The sequence below is a fragment of the Podarcis pityusensis genome (genome assembly GCF_964106645.2).
Source record: "Podarcis pityusensis genome assembly, chromosome: 2".
Lineage (NCBI taxonomy): Eukaryota > Metazoa > Chordata > Lepidosauria > Squamata > Lacertidae > Podarcis > Podarcis pityusensis.
Window position 1 is genome coordinate 90159218 of NC_138029.1, and position 14071 is coordinate 90173288.

At 41.5% G+C, this 14071-nt stretch overlaps 1 protein-coding gene across 2 annotated transcripts in view; it reads right to left on the reverse strand.

Moving 5' to 3' along the window:
• Window positions 1-211: 211 nt before the first annotated feature.
• The window catches only part of IFT122 (intraflagellar transport 122), a 66700-nt gene continuing 52840 nt past the window's right edge, over window positions 212-14071 (reverse strand). For both annotated transcript variants that reach the window (XM_080995521.1, XM_080995520.1), the window contains 9 exons: window positions 12303-12443; window positions 10040-10137; window positions 9594-9694; window positions 7852-8017; window positions 5357-5468; window positions 4888-5016; window positions 3362-3441; window positions 1659-1823; window positions 212-815 (listed from right to left, as the gene is read on the reverse strand). In XM_080995521.1, the coding sequence (XP_080851647.1) occupies window positions 726-815; window positions 1659-1823; window positions 3362-3441; window positions 4888-5016; window positions 5357-5468; window positions 7852-8017; window positions 9594-9694; window positions 10040-10137; window positions 12303-12443 (1082 nt within the window). In that variant the 3' untranslated portion in view covers window positions 212-725. The remainder of the gene's footprint in view (window positions 816-1658; window positions 1824-3361; window positions 3442-4887; window positions 5017-5356; window positions 5469-7851; window positions 8018-9593; window positions 9695-10039; window positions 10138-12302; window positions 12444-14071) is intronic.

The window sequence follows — 14071 nt, forward strand, 5'->3', positions numbered from 1 at the left end:
AATGAGAGCTTTTGTCTCTTGAATTCTATGAAACTCCCACTACAATAATTCTTTTCTAAAATAACAGGAAGCATTTGGCAGTAAATAAGACCTTGAAAAAGAAATGTCCTTCGTGTAAGTACAGTTATTTTGTCAAAATTGTGGAAGCCCATTTTTCATAATAGCAGTTCAGAGAGAGACAGAGAACAAATACAAAAAGAAAGGACACAGGTTTCTTTCAAAAAGAGATATTTTATTGAAAACTGTCATAAAACCCAAATGCTAAGGAGCCAGTCCAGAACTAGTGCTAGCAGGTGCAAAACTAGCATATTTTTCTTCAGGCAGAATCTCACCCTAAAAGGTTAGCAGTGACAAATTGACAGGCTGTTGTGAAAATGTCAAGAATACATTCTAGCATTACGCAGGGGGGCTGTTTAATAGAAAAAATATAGCTCCATAGATCCGCTCTTCTGTTTTACTCTGTAGATGTACAAATCACCCACCAGTCATACAAATTCTGCAGTTACACTTGTTAAAAATAAATATATATGTATACATTTCTCTTGGGGGGTAAAACAAAACTTGGCATGTGCCAGTTTCATATACAAAGAGTAGGAAAGTAGGAATATCATATATAATTTTCTTTTTTATACTCTGCCATCAAACAAGCTGTTAAGAAAGCCTAATGGACCTCAGGAACACTTTACAGAAACCAAGCAGCAGGATGCATGAGGGTCTGGTTTCCCTCACTGGCTGGATTCATCCGTCTTCCTCCGACAATATGGGCAACAGTTATGTTGCAGCACCAGGAGCTCGTAATCTTCTGAATGAAACATCTGTAAATGAGGGTTGCAGATGTCAGGTGTGACTCAATTTAAGTCACAGTGTAGGAAGAAAGTGAGTGGACAGAGTTGCTCTAAAAGCATTTTTGGTGCTTTCTCCATTTGTATTAACATGCACATAAACTGCAACACTCTTATGACCCGGGTAACATCAGCTATATATCACCAGGAACTCATTCACCTACACATTCTCCCACATAATATATGTCAACAATGCACTTCTAATGTTTCTATTGAGCAGACATGTCAGTCTCTATGAAAGACAATAAAGGGACACAAGTCTGACATCGACAACTAGCAAAAATGATTAACTGGTTAGACATGTATCTTCTGGGCACCCAAATCAGAATTAACATCCATTGTCATATAACCTCATCGTCATATAACCTGATTTGCAGATAAACCAGAAAGAACACACAATAAAGAGTGGACGTTGTATAATGTGTGCTTAAGTTTTGTGCAAGCAAATCAAGGCAAATGCTCAATTAACAGGTCATCTGGAGGAGCCCTGAATACAGTCAGAAAAAGAGGCGGCAACCCCCAAACAGAAGTGCAATTTATGATCCACTTTAGTTCAACTTGGCTGCTTCATTTAGGTCTCCCAAAGGCTTTACAGCAGCCACAAAGTGATGCTTTGCCTTGCCACTTATGTAGTAAAGTTAATTTTAAGGCTTTTATTTTATTTTTAAGCATTAAAATGAATTAGTGCCACAGGTATATTTACAATTAAGCAGCAGTGTATGAGGGCTTTTAAAAAAATAATAATCCTGTACTATTTTATTTGGTGGTACAACTGAACATTTATCAGACTCTCCTGATGTAAAATATTGCCCTTACCTGAAAGCAGAAAGGACACGTGGTAATGGGATTATCTGGTAGCAGGGATCGGAAGTACTGCCACTGTAACGGCTTGGGCCAGCGTTTAACCAGCACGTCTCTCCTGCTCATTGACCCGAGAACTGCGCGGTTCACAACCACAGGGACAAATTCCGACCCCCCTTGCTGCAGGAAACAAGTGATTGAGAAAAGGAAAAACATGTTTGAACTTGGTAGATCACTGGAAAGGCAAGGTGTTGTTTTTTTCAGGGAGTAAGTATGAGGGTTTTTTTGGAGGGGGAATAATCTGCATATATTAAAGCAGCATTTGCACTGAGTTATCAGTTTCTTTTCAGTTCTGTATTTAGTCCTGGAAATATTCCTAGTTCTGGAGTGCTTGCACATGTCCTCTTGCAACACAGTGCTGGAAAGCACTGAATCATAGAATTACAGAATTGTAGAGTTGGAAGGGAACCCAGGGTCATCTAGTCCAACCCCCTGCAATGCAGGAATCTCAACTAGATCATACATGACAGATGGCCATTCAACCTCTGCTTAAAAATCCTCCAAAGCAGGAGAGTCCACAACCTCCCGAAGGAGTCAGTTCCACTGTCAAACAGCTCTTACTGCCAAAGTTATTTAACATTTTTGTATCTTTATTTTTACATCTTATTATGATTTATGTGGAAATTGTTCAGTTTGGTTGTGTACTCTTTGATATTATATTTATTGTTTATGACTACTTTTGTTAGGTCTGTAATTATGTATTTTTTCATGTTGTGAGCCGCCCGTTTCTCTAACAAACAGTAACGAATGTTTGCCTGCAGGGTGTCCAGCTGCCTGTATAGCCTTTCACTGAAGTTCACCTCTCCAAATTAAAAAAAAAAAAAGTGGGGTAGGTATTTCTAAAATAAATCAATAACCTAAAGTGATTGGGGTTCTTTAAAAAAACAAAACAGGAATGAAATGTGTAGAGGCATATTGGATATTAATGTATCTCCTTGAACATGGCAATCCTATTGAGGCTTCCTGGGTAGGAGGGAGGACAATTCAGGGCAGAAAAAATGGCAATTCCTCAGTTCCGCTGGGCTTGTGCACACGTGTGCACTTTCTTGTTCTTTGCTGGGCTCTTAAATAAAATAAAATAAAACCTGAAATAACTGTGCCAACTCTTGGCCTGACATAGGTTTTCTCCCCATTCCAGGTGCATGGTCAGAGAGTAAGTGGGTGTTGGATCTCTGATCTGCTCCTGGCATGCCTCTGGGGTGCTTCCTTTTTGCCCTTACCTCACTCAGCTACGGCAGCAGCCCACCAGGGAAACCTCTAGCTGTGAACCTCCCCGTGAGACCATGGAGAGGAAGGATTGCCATATCCAGTGGCCTCCCAGCCACCCTTCTTGGGGGCTCAGGATGGCTCCTTCAATGAATTTTCATGAGTCTTCTTGCAATTTGGGCCATTTGACTCAAATAAGCAATTCTCAGCTGGGTCTTACGCTCCACCAGTTTGGGGATTAAGAAATAAAGCAGTCAGACAAGTCAAGGGAAGGCTGTATCTGGTGGAGTAAGGTAGAGATGGTTTATGGGAAATTACAAAATATTTACAGATGGAATGAAGATGTGACACGAAGAAAACATTTGCTGGTAGGAAATCCATACTAGGTGCTCTTTCGCAGCACAAAGCAAAAAACAAAGGTGAAAGGATTTGGAGGAAAGACATTTTCTAACCTCAAAGCTCAGTTTTGCTGTAAATGGGTCATCCTCTTCGATCTCGTCTGCTTTGTAAAGAAGTCTCATTGTCTGCACATCTAGGAACATTTGTTAGGGAAGAATTGCACAGAAGTAGGGAGTGCAAAGGGAGAGCACCTGTGTGGTGTTCAGATTTCTATTCCCCGCATGTCCAATGGTGAAAAACTCATACATTGTGATAGAAACCCTGGCTTGCGATCAAAACTGCATGTAAGTCTTGATCAGGATGCAGAAGGCTTGCCTCACAGTGTTCGAGAGCAGCAGATTATGGAAAACAAACACACACAAGTTATTCCACAGTTAGTCCTTTGAACAAGGATGCTTAATAGGCTAACTCTCAACCTTTCTCCCAACATGCATTTAAAGTGTTATTCTCATTATTTCCCATTCCCACTTTTCTTCTGTATAGTGCTGCACACAGCATCCTGCCTCAACATGGATCTCAATCTCTCTGGCTTCATGCCTTTATACTGCAGCCAGTAGAATGAGACTCCCAAAGCGAATGGCCCGTTAAAATGGCAAGTTTTGGCAATGCTATCAATAATGGTGGAGTTCAAAGAAAGCCCGGTCTTGTCTTCCTTGGCTGGAGGCTGGAGGATTGAAAAATAAAAAAGTAGTTTCTTTAAAGTCTGTTAGGGAAACAATTATTTTAAGTCCTAACAGTTTGATGTGATTGTTCAAACAAAAAGGATTTAAAATATATTAAAATTGCACAGTGGGTTTTTTTCCCTGTTGTGGGGGCTGGATAAGCTCAGCCCAGCGAAGGGATGGAAACTTCTCCAGTGTAACAGATGTTAATCTAGGACTGCAGCAGAGCACTGATACTCATTTATCTTAACCTTTATCTGTGCATGTAAACCTGAACACTGCATTGCATGCTAAACAACTGAGTATCAGAGGTGAAAACACTGTAGCTAAAAATATATTTTTTAAGAAGTGCATGAGGTTGGGGAGAGGGAAGGAAGCTGGGAGCGGGAAGGGAAACTAAGGATTTGTACTGTTCTATTGTAGCACAGTAATGTGTAAAGCCTAATAAACCATGTGGATTTTTTTATAAAATAAAATAAAAATTACAGTGTTACTATATAGTTGTTCCAAACAAAACCTGGTGAAGCACAAATGAATAAATATACAGACTCCAAGCTACTTTGGTTGTTTTGCTGCTGCAGTGAGCTAAGCTTCGGTTTGGCTTAGTGTGTCATCTGAACTTGGACTCGCATTTCGCTCTCTCTCCGCAAATCACAAGCTGTAAACCAAAGGACAATCCTTGGTTATAGCTTGTGGTTTGTCTGAAGAGAGTTAATCTATGACTTGAGGTTCAGAAAGCATGCTAAGCCAAACCATGGTTTAGCTCAGCAAAGCACAAAGGCTAAATGACCAAGGAAGACCAAAGTGGCCACAATCTCCTCTCTGGAAGCCCACTATGCTCTTTTATGCTAAGACATGGTTTGGCTTAGTGTTACGTGTGAAAAAGGGAAGTGATGTTTTCAAGAGTGAAAGGATACCATCACTCATCTGCTCTTGCCATTTATTGTCTCTTTTGTTGAGTCTCGGCACTTCCAGATCTATCAAAGCAACAGCTTCTTCATCAGTGATCCCCTCCTCTAAATAGAACTCAACCAGGTGTAAGACATCTGAAAAGGACGGAGGTGAAAACAAAACTTAGAAAATCCACAATGCCTGCTGTATCCATTCAAGAGATAGACATTGTTGTCACAAACACACACACACACACACACACACACACACAACCTGTTAGTAATGAGATTCATATACTTGGAAACCCACCTGAGGAAGAACACACACACACACAGACAGAGAGAGAGAGAGAGAGAGAGAGAGATACACAGATACACTGTAGAAACAGGCACTGCACTGCCAGAAACTCCTGTAAGAATGCAGAATCACAACAATTTTAGACTCCACAGATATCAGACATATTTTATCCAGGAGAGCGGTAATATTTCAACGCACCATAAGAAGCAGCAGCGAAGACAAAGGGTTGCCTACAGTTAATACAGACGTTCCCCAGGTTGTTCAGCAATGGGTTGTGGGTGGAACACCTGTAACATAGAGGCACAAGCTCCTGCAAAGAAGCACACAGAGGTTACTGCAAGCAAAAGAGCCCAGCTGAACATGTTGGGCAGATTCGTAAGAACAGTGGGGAGCCAGTCTGAGAACTCCTAATAACCCCTTCCCTAGCACCTCCTTATGCCCCCGCCCACTCAAAAGATCTGCTTCAGAAAAATCAGGGGGCCTTCCAATGCAGCCTCGAAAACAAGGAACTGGGTTGAAGAGGGGAAAATCCCCAAAGCCTGATGCTGGTGAGGAAGAACTTAGATGCACCTGCAGGATTCTAGATTCCAGCTACTGAATCTGACCAGTTATCACTACAGTTACAGTATATATTTTCACATCGAGCCAGCTACCTTTTAAAAATAACCAAAATGAGTACGTATATTGAAAGGTTCAGAATAGAAACATATATCCTTAAGCCTAAAATGACATCTTAAATTAAAAATATATCCCATGGATTCTGCAAAACATGCTCAGACTCTGGTGAACTTTCAGAGGAGAAAAATTTCCGGAGCAGACAGCAACTACTAACAAGGCTATAAGCATGTGCCATCATGTTTCTTGTTTGATGTTCTGAATAGACCATTAAGAACCATCCTTGGTAGATAGCAGCAATCAAGACATAATAAAGTAGAAGAGTTCATTTTTAATACAGAGGGCCGAAGTTGTTCACACCAAGCTTAGCTGAATTTCAGTATAGTTGAGAGACACCTTTGGCAGGAAAACAGCTAAAGGAGTTACAACAAAGTGTAAAATCTCATGTCTGATATAAAGCACCTAAGTAAAGTGAAATTATTCACCTTCTCTCCAAAAGCAGAAAAAGGCATACACACACAACCTTTTTTAAAACCACAAAATATCAGTGAGTAATGGAACTGAATGCCTCCCAATGTGTCGGGATTTAAAAAGCAATCTAGGGATAGCCAAAGCGGTGCCTTCCAGATGTTGCTGGACTACAACACCCATCATCCCTGACCACTGACCAGGCTGGCTGAGGTTGACTGAAGCTGGTGTCCAACAACATCTGGATGGCAGCACATTTGCTACCACGGCATGAACACAAGGAGACAGATCGATCTATTAATGGCTACTAGCCACATTCAGCTGTAAAATATTGTATACATCTGACTGCGTGTGAACTTCCCTGAAGCAGTCTGCCTATTCAATGTTGGCAGCCAAAAAATGAGGCTATATGAACCACATGAGAATTCTCATTTTCTTAAGTTTCTTTACACCAAAAAAAAAAAGGGGGGGGGAGAGAACAGAACCAAACATAAAATAGTGAAATTGGGGCCTTTAAGCTTTCATAAATATTCTACCAGAGTATGACTGCTTGAGTCATTAGATATTCTATTTTCAAACGTTGCAGCGTCAGATGAGTCCTATGCAACACACAACTCATTGCCAGAAAGATGTGAACAAAGGTTACTGAAACAGGTTTTTTGGCTCAGAGTCTTGATGAAACATGGGACCTTTGATTCATTCACTTCATGTCCTTTTAAATTGCACAATTACTTCAGGCAGCTATATGGATCTCCAGGGCCTTATTGTGTTTATATTATTTCAGGTGGCCAGATGGAGTGCATTTTTTCCTGTTCATTTAAGGTTAAGCATTTGCACCATACAATTTATTTTGATTTGCACGCCCCTTTAGATAGAATTTTATAGAACATTGGCAAGACTCAGACAATGACTAAAAAGCGGAAGGCAAGCTTTTAAAAACATGATTTACAAAGAGTAACGAGTCCCAAGTGCTGGAAAAGGGGGGAGCCTGAGGAATGGGGTAGGCCCAAACATAAGAGACCAACTGTGAACAGTCCCAGAGAGAAGAAAGGAACTAAATGCTTATGGGAATACATGAAAACAGAGCCCCTTAGACTGCAACCTGGGAGTAAGCCCCACTAAACTCAATGAACTTATTTCTGACTAGACATGATTGCACTGTTAGATAGACACTGTTCTCTTCCCATTTGGAGCTCTTTTAGGTGTTTTATTCTTGAACCACTTTTATCTGCTTTTATATTTGCATACTGTATCGTTACCCACCCAGGGAACTTATGGTGAAGGGCCGGCAAGATTATTAATAATATTGTAAATAAAATAAATAAGGGGAAGCATGCCACAGAGTGGTGGGAATAAGCAGCGCAACAGTATCAGCCAGGATAGCATGTGAGGATTAAGTGGGTGAGGCAGTTTCTTGAAAGACATACATTTGAACATGCAAGGCACCTATCTTCATTTTAATAAGGGGATGACATATAACATCGTATTTTTTCTGCAGAAGCAGTGCATTTACTCACAACGCCTCTCAGATTATATACACATGCCAGTGTGGTCTCTTGTGTCATGTCAAATATGGGGGGAAATGGGGAAAATACAAAATGGGAACTTACTTCACTGTCATGAAAAGGCTTGGACCGGATTGTCAGGCTTCCCAACTCAATTGATTTCTGAAATCTAGCTGGGATCTGCAGCCCCTGCAACTTGTCATAGGCATGACGAGCCAATTTATAAGCCCCCAGAGCTTTGCTCTGCTTTGCCAGGGCAAATAATGTATTGCTGTAATCAAATTAAGGAACAAAACATACATATGGCAAGCAGGAAAAAAACCACATCATTGCTTTCAATCAGAGAAGCTATGTGCTTAAGCACAACCAAAGCCAGGGCTTGGAAGAGGCCTCCGCTGGAGAAGTCTGTTTACATAAGCATGTTTACATAAACAAAATGTGAAACAACTGCTAGATGGCTGAAGGGGATGGTGTTTTGAAAGAGAAATCCCATCAATATGAAGGGTGCTTCTTTGAAATTAGCGATGTTTGCACAGAGAAGAAGGGACAGAGATGGCTTTTCTTAAAAAACCTCCTTTTTTGTTGTTGGTCAAAATGCCTCCACCTTGCAACATAAATTATTGCGTGCAAAAGGAAGCCAGTAGACAAGCATCACTACAGTCTGTTTTTCATACCAAAGTCCATTACAAAAAACAAGGGTGATTCCTTCCAGCTGAAAGGTGATTAGACAGCAAGTGGGGCCAAATCTGCTGTCTAGATAAACTAAATGCATTTGACAGGAATTAACAGGCCTCAATTCAAATATTTTCACTTAAGCTGGGTTAACTGGACTTCACTGAACAGAAAAGAGCAAGACTGAAGGGGCAAGTTATGAGGAACCTCCTTCAAGAAACTAAGCCACCCTAAAACCTTGGCCATCCTCTTATTGTAACGAAGCCTGTTTATCTTAGAAACTCAAAAATCCCAGGGAAAACACACCATGCAGCTTAAGCCTGATGTAGGCCATCCTGAATTCAAGCTGACCAAGCTTCCAGAAAAGCAATTCTGGACAGAAACGAAGGAAGTTTCATATTTGGAGCCAGGCCAAAAGGAGGATTGTCAAGAGCCAGTCAGATCCATTTAGCTCAGCACTGTCTACAATGTCAGTCGTGGCTCTCTCCAAGATTTCATATGGGAGTCTCTCCTAGACCTACCTGGAGATGCCAAGGATTGAACATGGGGCCTTTTGCATGTAAAGGAGATGCTCTGTCACTAAGGCATGGCCCCTTCCCAAAGGAAGGGATAGGAAACAAGTTGTCCCACACATTCATCCATGGAGAGGTGGGAGGAAAAGCTCGGTTACATTCCAGATACTTGCCTGGACTTTGCATGCCTTGAACTAAACTGTATGGCCAGTCAAGAGACTCCTTATGGCAAGTGTAACGTATCTACAATCTTCACAGTGACAAACCCCAGAAAGGTAACCATACTGGTCTGCTGCAGCAAACACAATGGTGAGTCGTGTGGCAACGTGAAGACTAACCACATTGTTGGGGCATAAGCTTCCCTGGGTCAGATCCATCTGACCAAGTGAAGGGCTAATTTTCTAAGCAACATGTCTGTATGGTTCACAGCTGCTTCCAAAGCTATGCAGGAAGTGTTTTATGTTTCCAAGTGTTTAAAGAGGGTTGGAGGTTCAAACCTCATACAGAGGATGGAATAGCAACCTATTGACATTCTATGTAATGTAGCTCTGAGAGAGCAAGGGTCACATAGATTTTTGCAGCACACCAGTAACAGACAACACCAATGAGCCTTCTGCTTGGCCTGTCAGCTCTTGAATTTGGATTTTGCCTTTTAAAGGATACACTTTAGAAATTCCCAAAGGTGTTTCCTTGGTCAGGCTATGAAGTAAAAACCGAGACACATTAAAGAGTGTTTCAGGCAAGTAGTAATTGAAGGGTTCTTCCTGCAATGTTAAAATAAAAAATTAAAAATTAAAGGCTAAGCTAATAAAGAAATGCACAGAATTAAGCATTAGTTGATTTCTATCTTGCCTCACACTGCTTTCCTTTATTCAGAAAGCAACAACACTTGAAGAATCCAAACAGATTAGATCTAATCTCAACTTTAAAGAAAGAGGCCACAAAGATAAGCTACTCAGGGAACAATCTTATACCAGCCTCTCCATGAGAGGATATGCTGGGTAAGACACAAGAGGCCTAAGAAACACATTGCATCAGTTAACAGTCTTTTGAATGGTTTCAAAGGACAAAGAGTGAACTAACTGTGAAGCTCCATGTGAAAATCTTACAGTGCATTTGTGGATGAAGTGATAGGCATGATAAAGTTCTGCCAAGTGCTGGAAGTGGTGAAACTTCTGTAACATTTCAGTCTTCTGCTGCTCGTTGTCTGAGGGAGGGAAAGGCAGCATCAATATAAAACCTCTGATCAGTTGCCAACCTACAGTGAGAGACTTACTCAAGAAAGATCACAGACCCATCCTGCTTACTGCATTAACACCCCTAAGAGATTAGCACCACTGAGCAAGTGTGCCTCAAAGTATAGCTTATGCAGTTTGGTGAGCTTTATATGTCATTTTGGGCTTTAAAAGCAGGAAAATTAAGAAGACAAATGCATAGTTTTAACACAGCCGGGGGCCATAGCTAATAGCGGAGCACATTTCTAGCAACACCATCTGCAAAGCTATAACTAAAGGAAATAACATTTTCCATGTTTACACTTAGACTGAACAAGCATTTTTGGAATAATTTACACAATATTATCGCCACTGCTGTGCAGGTTTACTTGGACGGCAGTCCCATTGTGTTCCATAGGGCTTACTTCCACGTAAGTGTGCACAGGAAGGGCAGCGACTTTACTCAGGGAACAGTATTTAAGAGTACTGGCAAAATGATATCAATGTTTGTACAGTGTTGTTAAAAAAATTATTATGCCTGCTCCACCTTAATTTTGGGTCACACAAAGCTAGGGACAGACAGCATCTTATGGTAGTGGGAATAATGAATATGGAGCCAAAATCAGCTCTCAGACTGACATGTTCCTGGGCAAATTGCTCTTTCCTGGTGTAAACCCCACTCTGTGAAACGGGAACAATAAGCTGCCTGCTTTATAAGATCACTGTATGCATTAAAGAAATAGTTTAAGCTACTTTGTATGCAAAGGCTGCAATCCCTACAGTACTCAGCAGGAAACTCAGTGGGACCCATCCTCAGTTAAACATGTTTGAGATGCGTGTTGAGGCTGTGCTCCTCAGCACAGTTGACTACACATTAAATCCCCCTAAGCAAAGGATTGCTAACAGTGAAATGTAAAGATTCATAAATGGCTTCTGAAACCTCCTCTCTTCTCCAGTAAAACTGATCGAGAGCATTTAGACTGAGAATCCTCTCCAGCAGCCCTAGTTTTGGAGCTTGCCCAATAGGGCCCTGGGCCCATGGCTCAGCTTCCCCAATGCTATTGCCAGAACAAGCATCACATTCTAGAAGAACTAATGAATGTCAACTTCTCTACCCTGTAAAAGCCTTTCACTTTTAAAGACCAGTAGCTCTGAACTTTAGCCTTCTGGCCACCCATTGAGCAGCATGCTAAGGAATGATGTACAGCAGATGTCATCAGCCACAGTGAGCCTTCCTAAATAAAGACCAAAACCCCAACCCAAAACTTGTCCCCATATTTTGTGCCTGGGATATTGGAAGGGAAAGCATATGGATGGGGAAAAGAATCAAGTCCACAACAGCACCTCTCTTGACACCGACCTGTCAAGATGTTAAGATCTTTAAAGGTGGGGCCCTTCCTGCTGCTCTGATACCAAGGGATTGTACATTTAGCAGTAACATGGCACAGGGCCTTTTTGACGTTGGCACCTGAGTTGTGGAATACTCTCAGCTTGGAGATTCAGTTGACACCAACTGTAGTTTCTTTTTGGAAGCAACCCCAAATGATTATGTTTCCACAGGCATCTGCATGATATCAACCTATGGAAATTTTGATGGAGCTTTATTTTTTTAACAGGAACTTTAATCATATTCATACTGTTGTATTTTCTGCTCTTGCTGTGTTTGTGATATGATCTAAACCCCACCCTGGCATCAGTAAAAAAAGAAGAAGGGCAGGAGACAAACATTTTAAATAAATGAACATTTTTTAAGGTTCCCAAAGGAGGAATACCAGAAGAGCAAGAAGCCTGTGGAAGAGCAGGACTGTCGACAAGCCCCCCACCTTGAAATGAATAGGTGGGCATGACCAACCCCATGCTGTTCATTCAATCAGACTGAGCTTGGGCTTCCCCTAGCAGATATGTGTGCCTCCATGTTTTGAGAAACGAAGTTACCTAGTTTCCTTAGAAGACATAGCTTGAGCTAGGGTTAAGAATGAGGTTTCTCTTCTCAGCCATACATGAAAAGATAAGATCATAATATGTACAATATAACAAAACTCAAAAGTCTTGTACAACGCAATTCACAATGAGTTTTCAGTTAAGCCATCAGAGTTTGAGAGATGTTCTGCCTTCGGGCACGAACAGATTACATGTAAACTTGCTTGTATTTCCTTACCTTGAGCGATATCTAAACACTGCATGGACAGCATCCAGTAATAATATCCTGCATCATTGAATCGGCTTTCTACCACAGCGTTGCGAGTTAATTGTTCCAACACTTTTACGGCCTCGGTTTGCCTGCCAGCCTTGTGGAATGCTGCAAAGGGGGCCAAAATAAATAAGATTTTACAAAGTGATTAAACCAATTAACTTGATTAAAATTAAGAACAGAGCCCACAACTAAACAAAGGAGCAGATGAAAGGGATTACACCCTAGTATTCTTCTCCATGCTTGTGGGGAAGTTAATGTAGCAGTAGATACTTCAAAAATGTACTTTGTGGCTTTTGTGGTGTCTTGGGCTTCTTTCATGTACTTTGTGGGCACAATCCACCAAGCACTGCTGCTGCACAACTCCCATTCATTTCAAGGTTGCCTTTGTATGGTTCCTGAAAAGACCCATTGAAACCAGTGAGATTGTGCAGCAGCACTAAATGGGCTGAAAAGTGAAGAAAGCTGTAACTGGGTGTTTATCTAGCTAAGGGGCCAATCAATTTTATTTGTGTCTCGATAGCTGCAAAATAATTCTGATCAAAAGAAAGCCTACACATAAGAGATTTAATTCACACTTTAGTTTTTGAGTTCAGTACAAACCCAAGTTAAAATGGCAAAAAAACCCATCAACAGCAGTAATGACTAAGGAATTGCACATGTGCATTTAAGTGATCAATGTCCCCTGCAATATATGTGAAAGCAGAGTCCTGATCCTTTCCTAACTGCTGCTTCCTGTTCATTGCTGAGAAACCCTGTCACTTAAAACACACACATCAACTTCCAAATCAACAAAGCCATATATGCATTTGCCATTTAAACTCGGGTCCTTGCACCCAAGTTCAAAATATAAAGTGCAAATAAGCTCAAAATATAAAGAGTCACTTGTTGTTGTTGTTGTTGTTTAGTCGTTTAGTCGTGTCCGACTCTTCGTGACCCCATGGACCAGAGCACGCCAGGCACTTCTGTCCTCCACTGCCTCCCGCAGTTTGATCAAACTCATGCCGGTAGCTTCAAGAACACCATCCAACCATCTCATTCTCTGTCGTCCCCTTCTCCTTGCGCCCTCTATCTTTCCCAACATCAGGGTCTTTTCCAGGGAGTCTTCTCTTCTCATGAGGTGGCCAAAGTATTGGAGCCTCAGCTTCAGGATCTGTCCTTCCAGTGAGCACTCAGGGCTGATTTCCTTAAGAATGGAGAGGTTTGATCTTCTTGCAGTCCATGGGACTCTCAAGAGTCTCCTCCAGCACCATAATTCAAAAGCATCAATTCTTCGGCGATCAGCCTTCTTTATGGTCCAGCTCTCACTTCCATACATCACTACTGGGAAAACCATGGCTTTTACTATACGGACCTTTGTTGGCAAGGTGATGTCTCTGCTTTTTAAGATGTTGTCTAGGTTTGCCATCGCCTTTCTCCCAAGGAGCAGGCGTCTTTTAATTTCGTGACTGCTGTCACCATCCGCAGTGATCATGGAGCCCAAGAAAGTAAAATCTCTCACTGCCTCCATTTCTTCCCCTTCTATTTGCCAGGAGGTGATGGGCCCAGTGGCCATGATCTTCGTTTTTTGATGTTGAGCTTCAGACCATATTTTGCGCTCTCCTCTTTCACCCTCATTAAAAGGTTCTTTAATTCCTCTTCACTTTCTGCCATCAAGGTTGTGTCATCTGCGTATCTGAGGTTGTTGATATTTCTTCCAGCAATCTTAATTCCGGCTTGGGATTCATCCAGCCCAG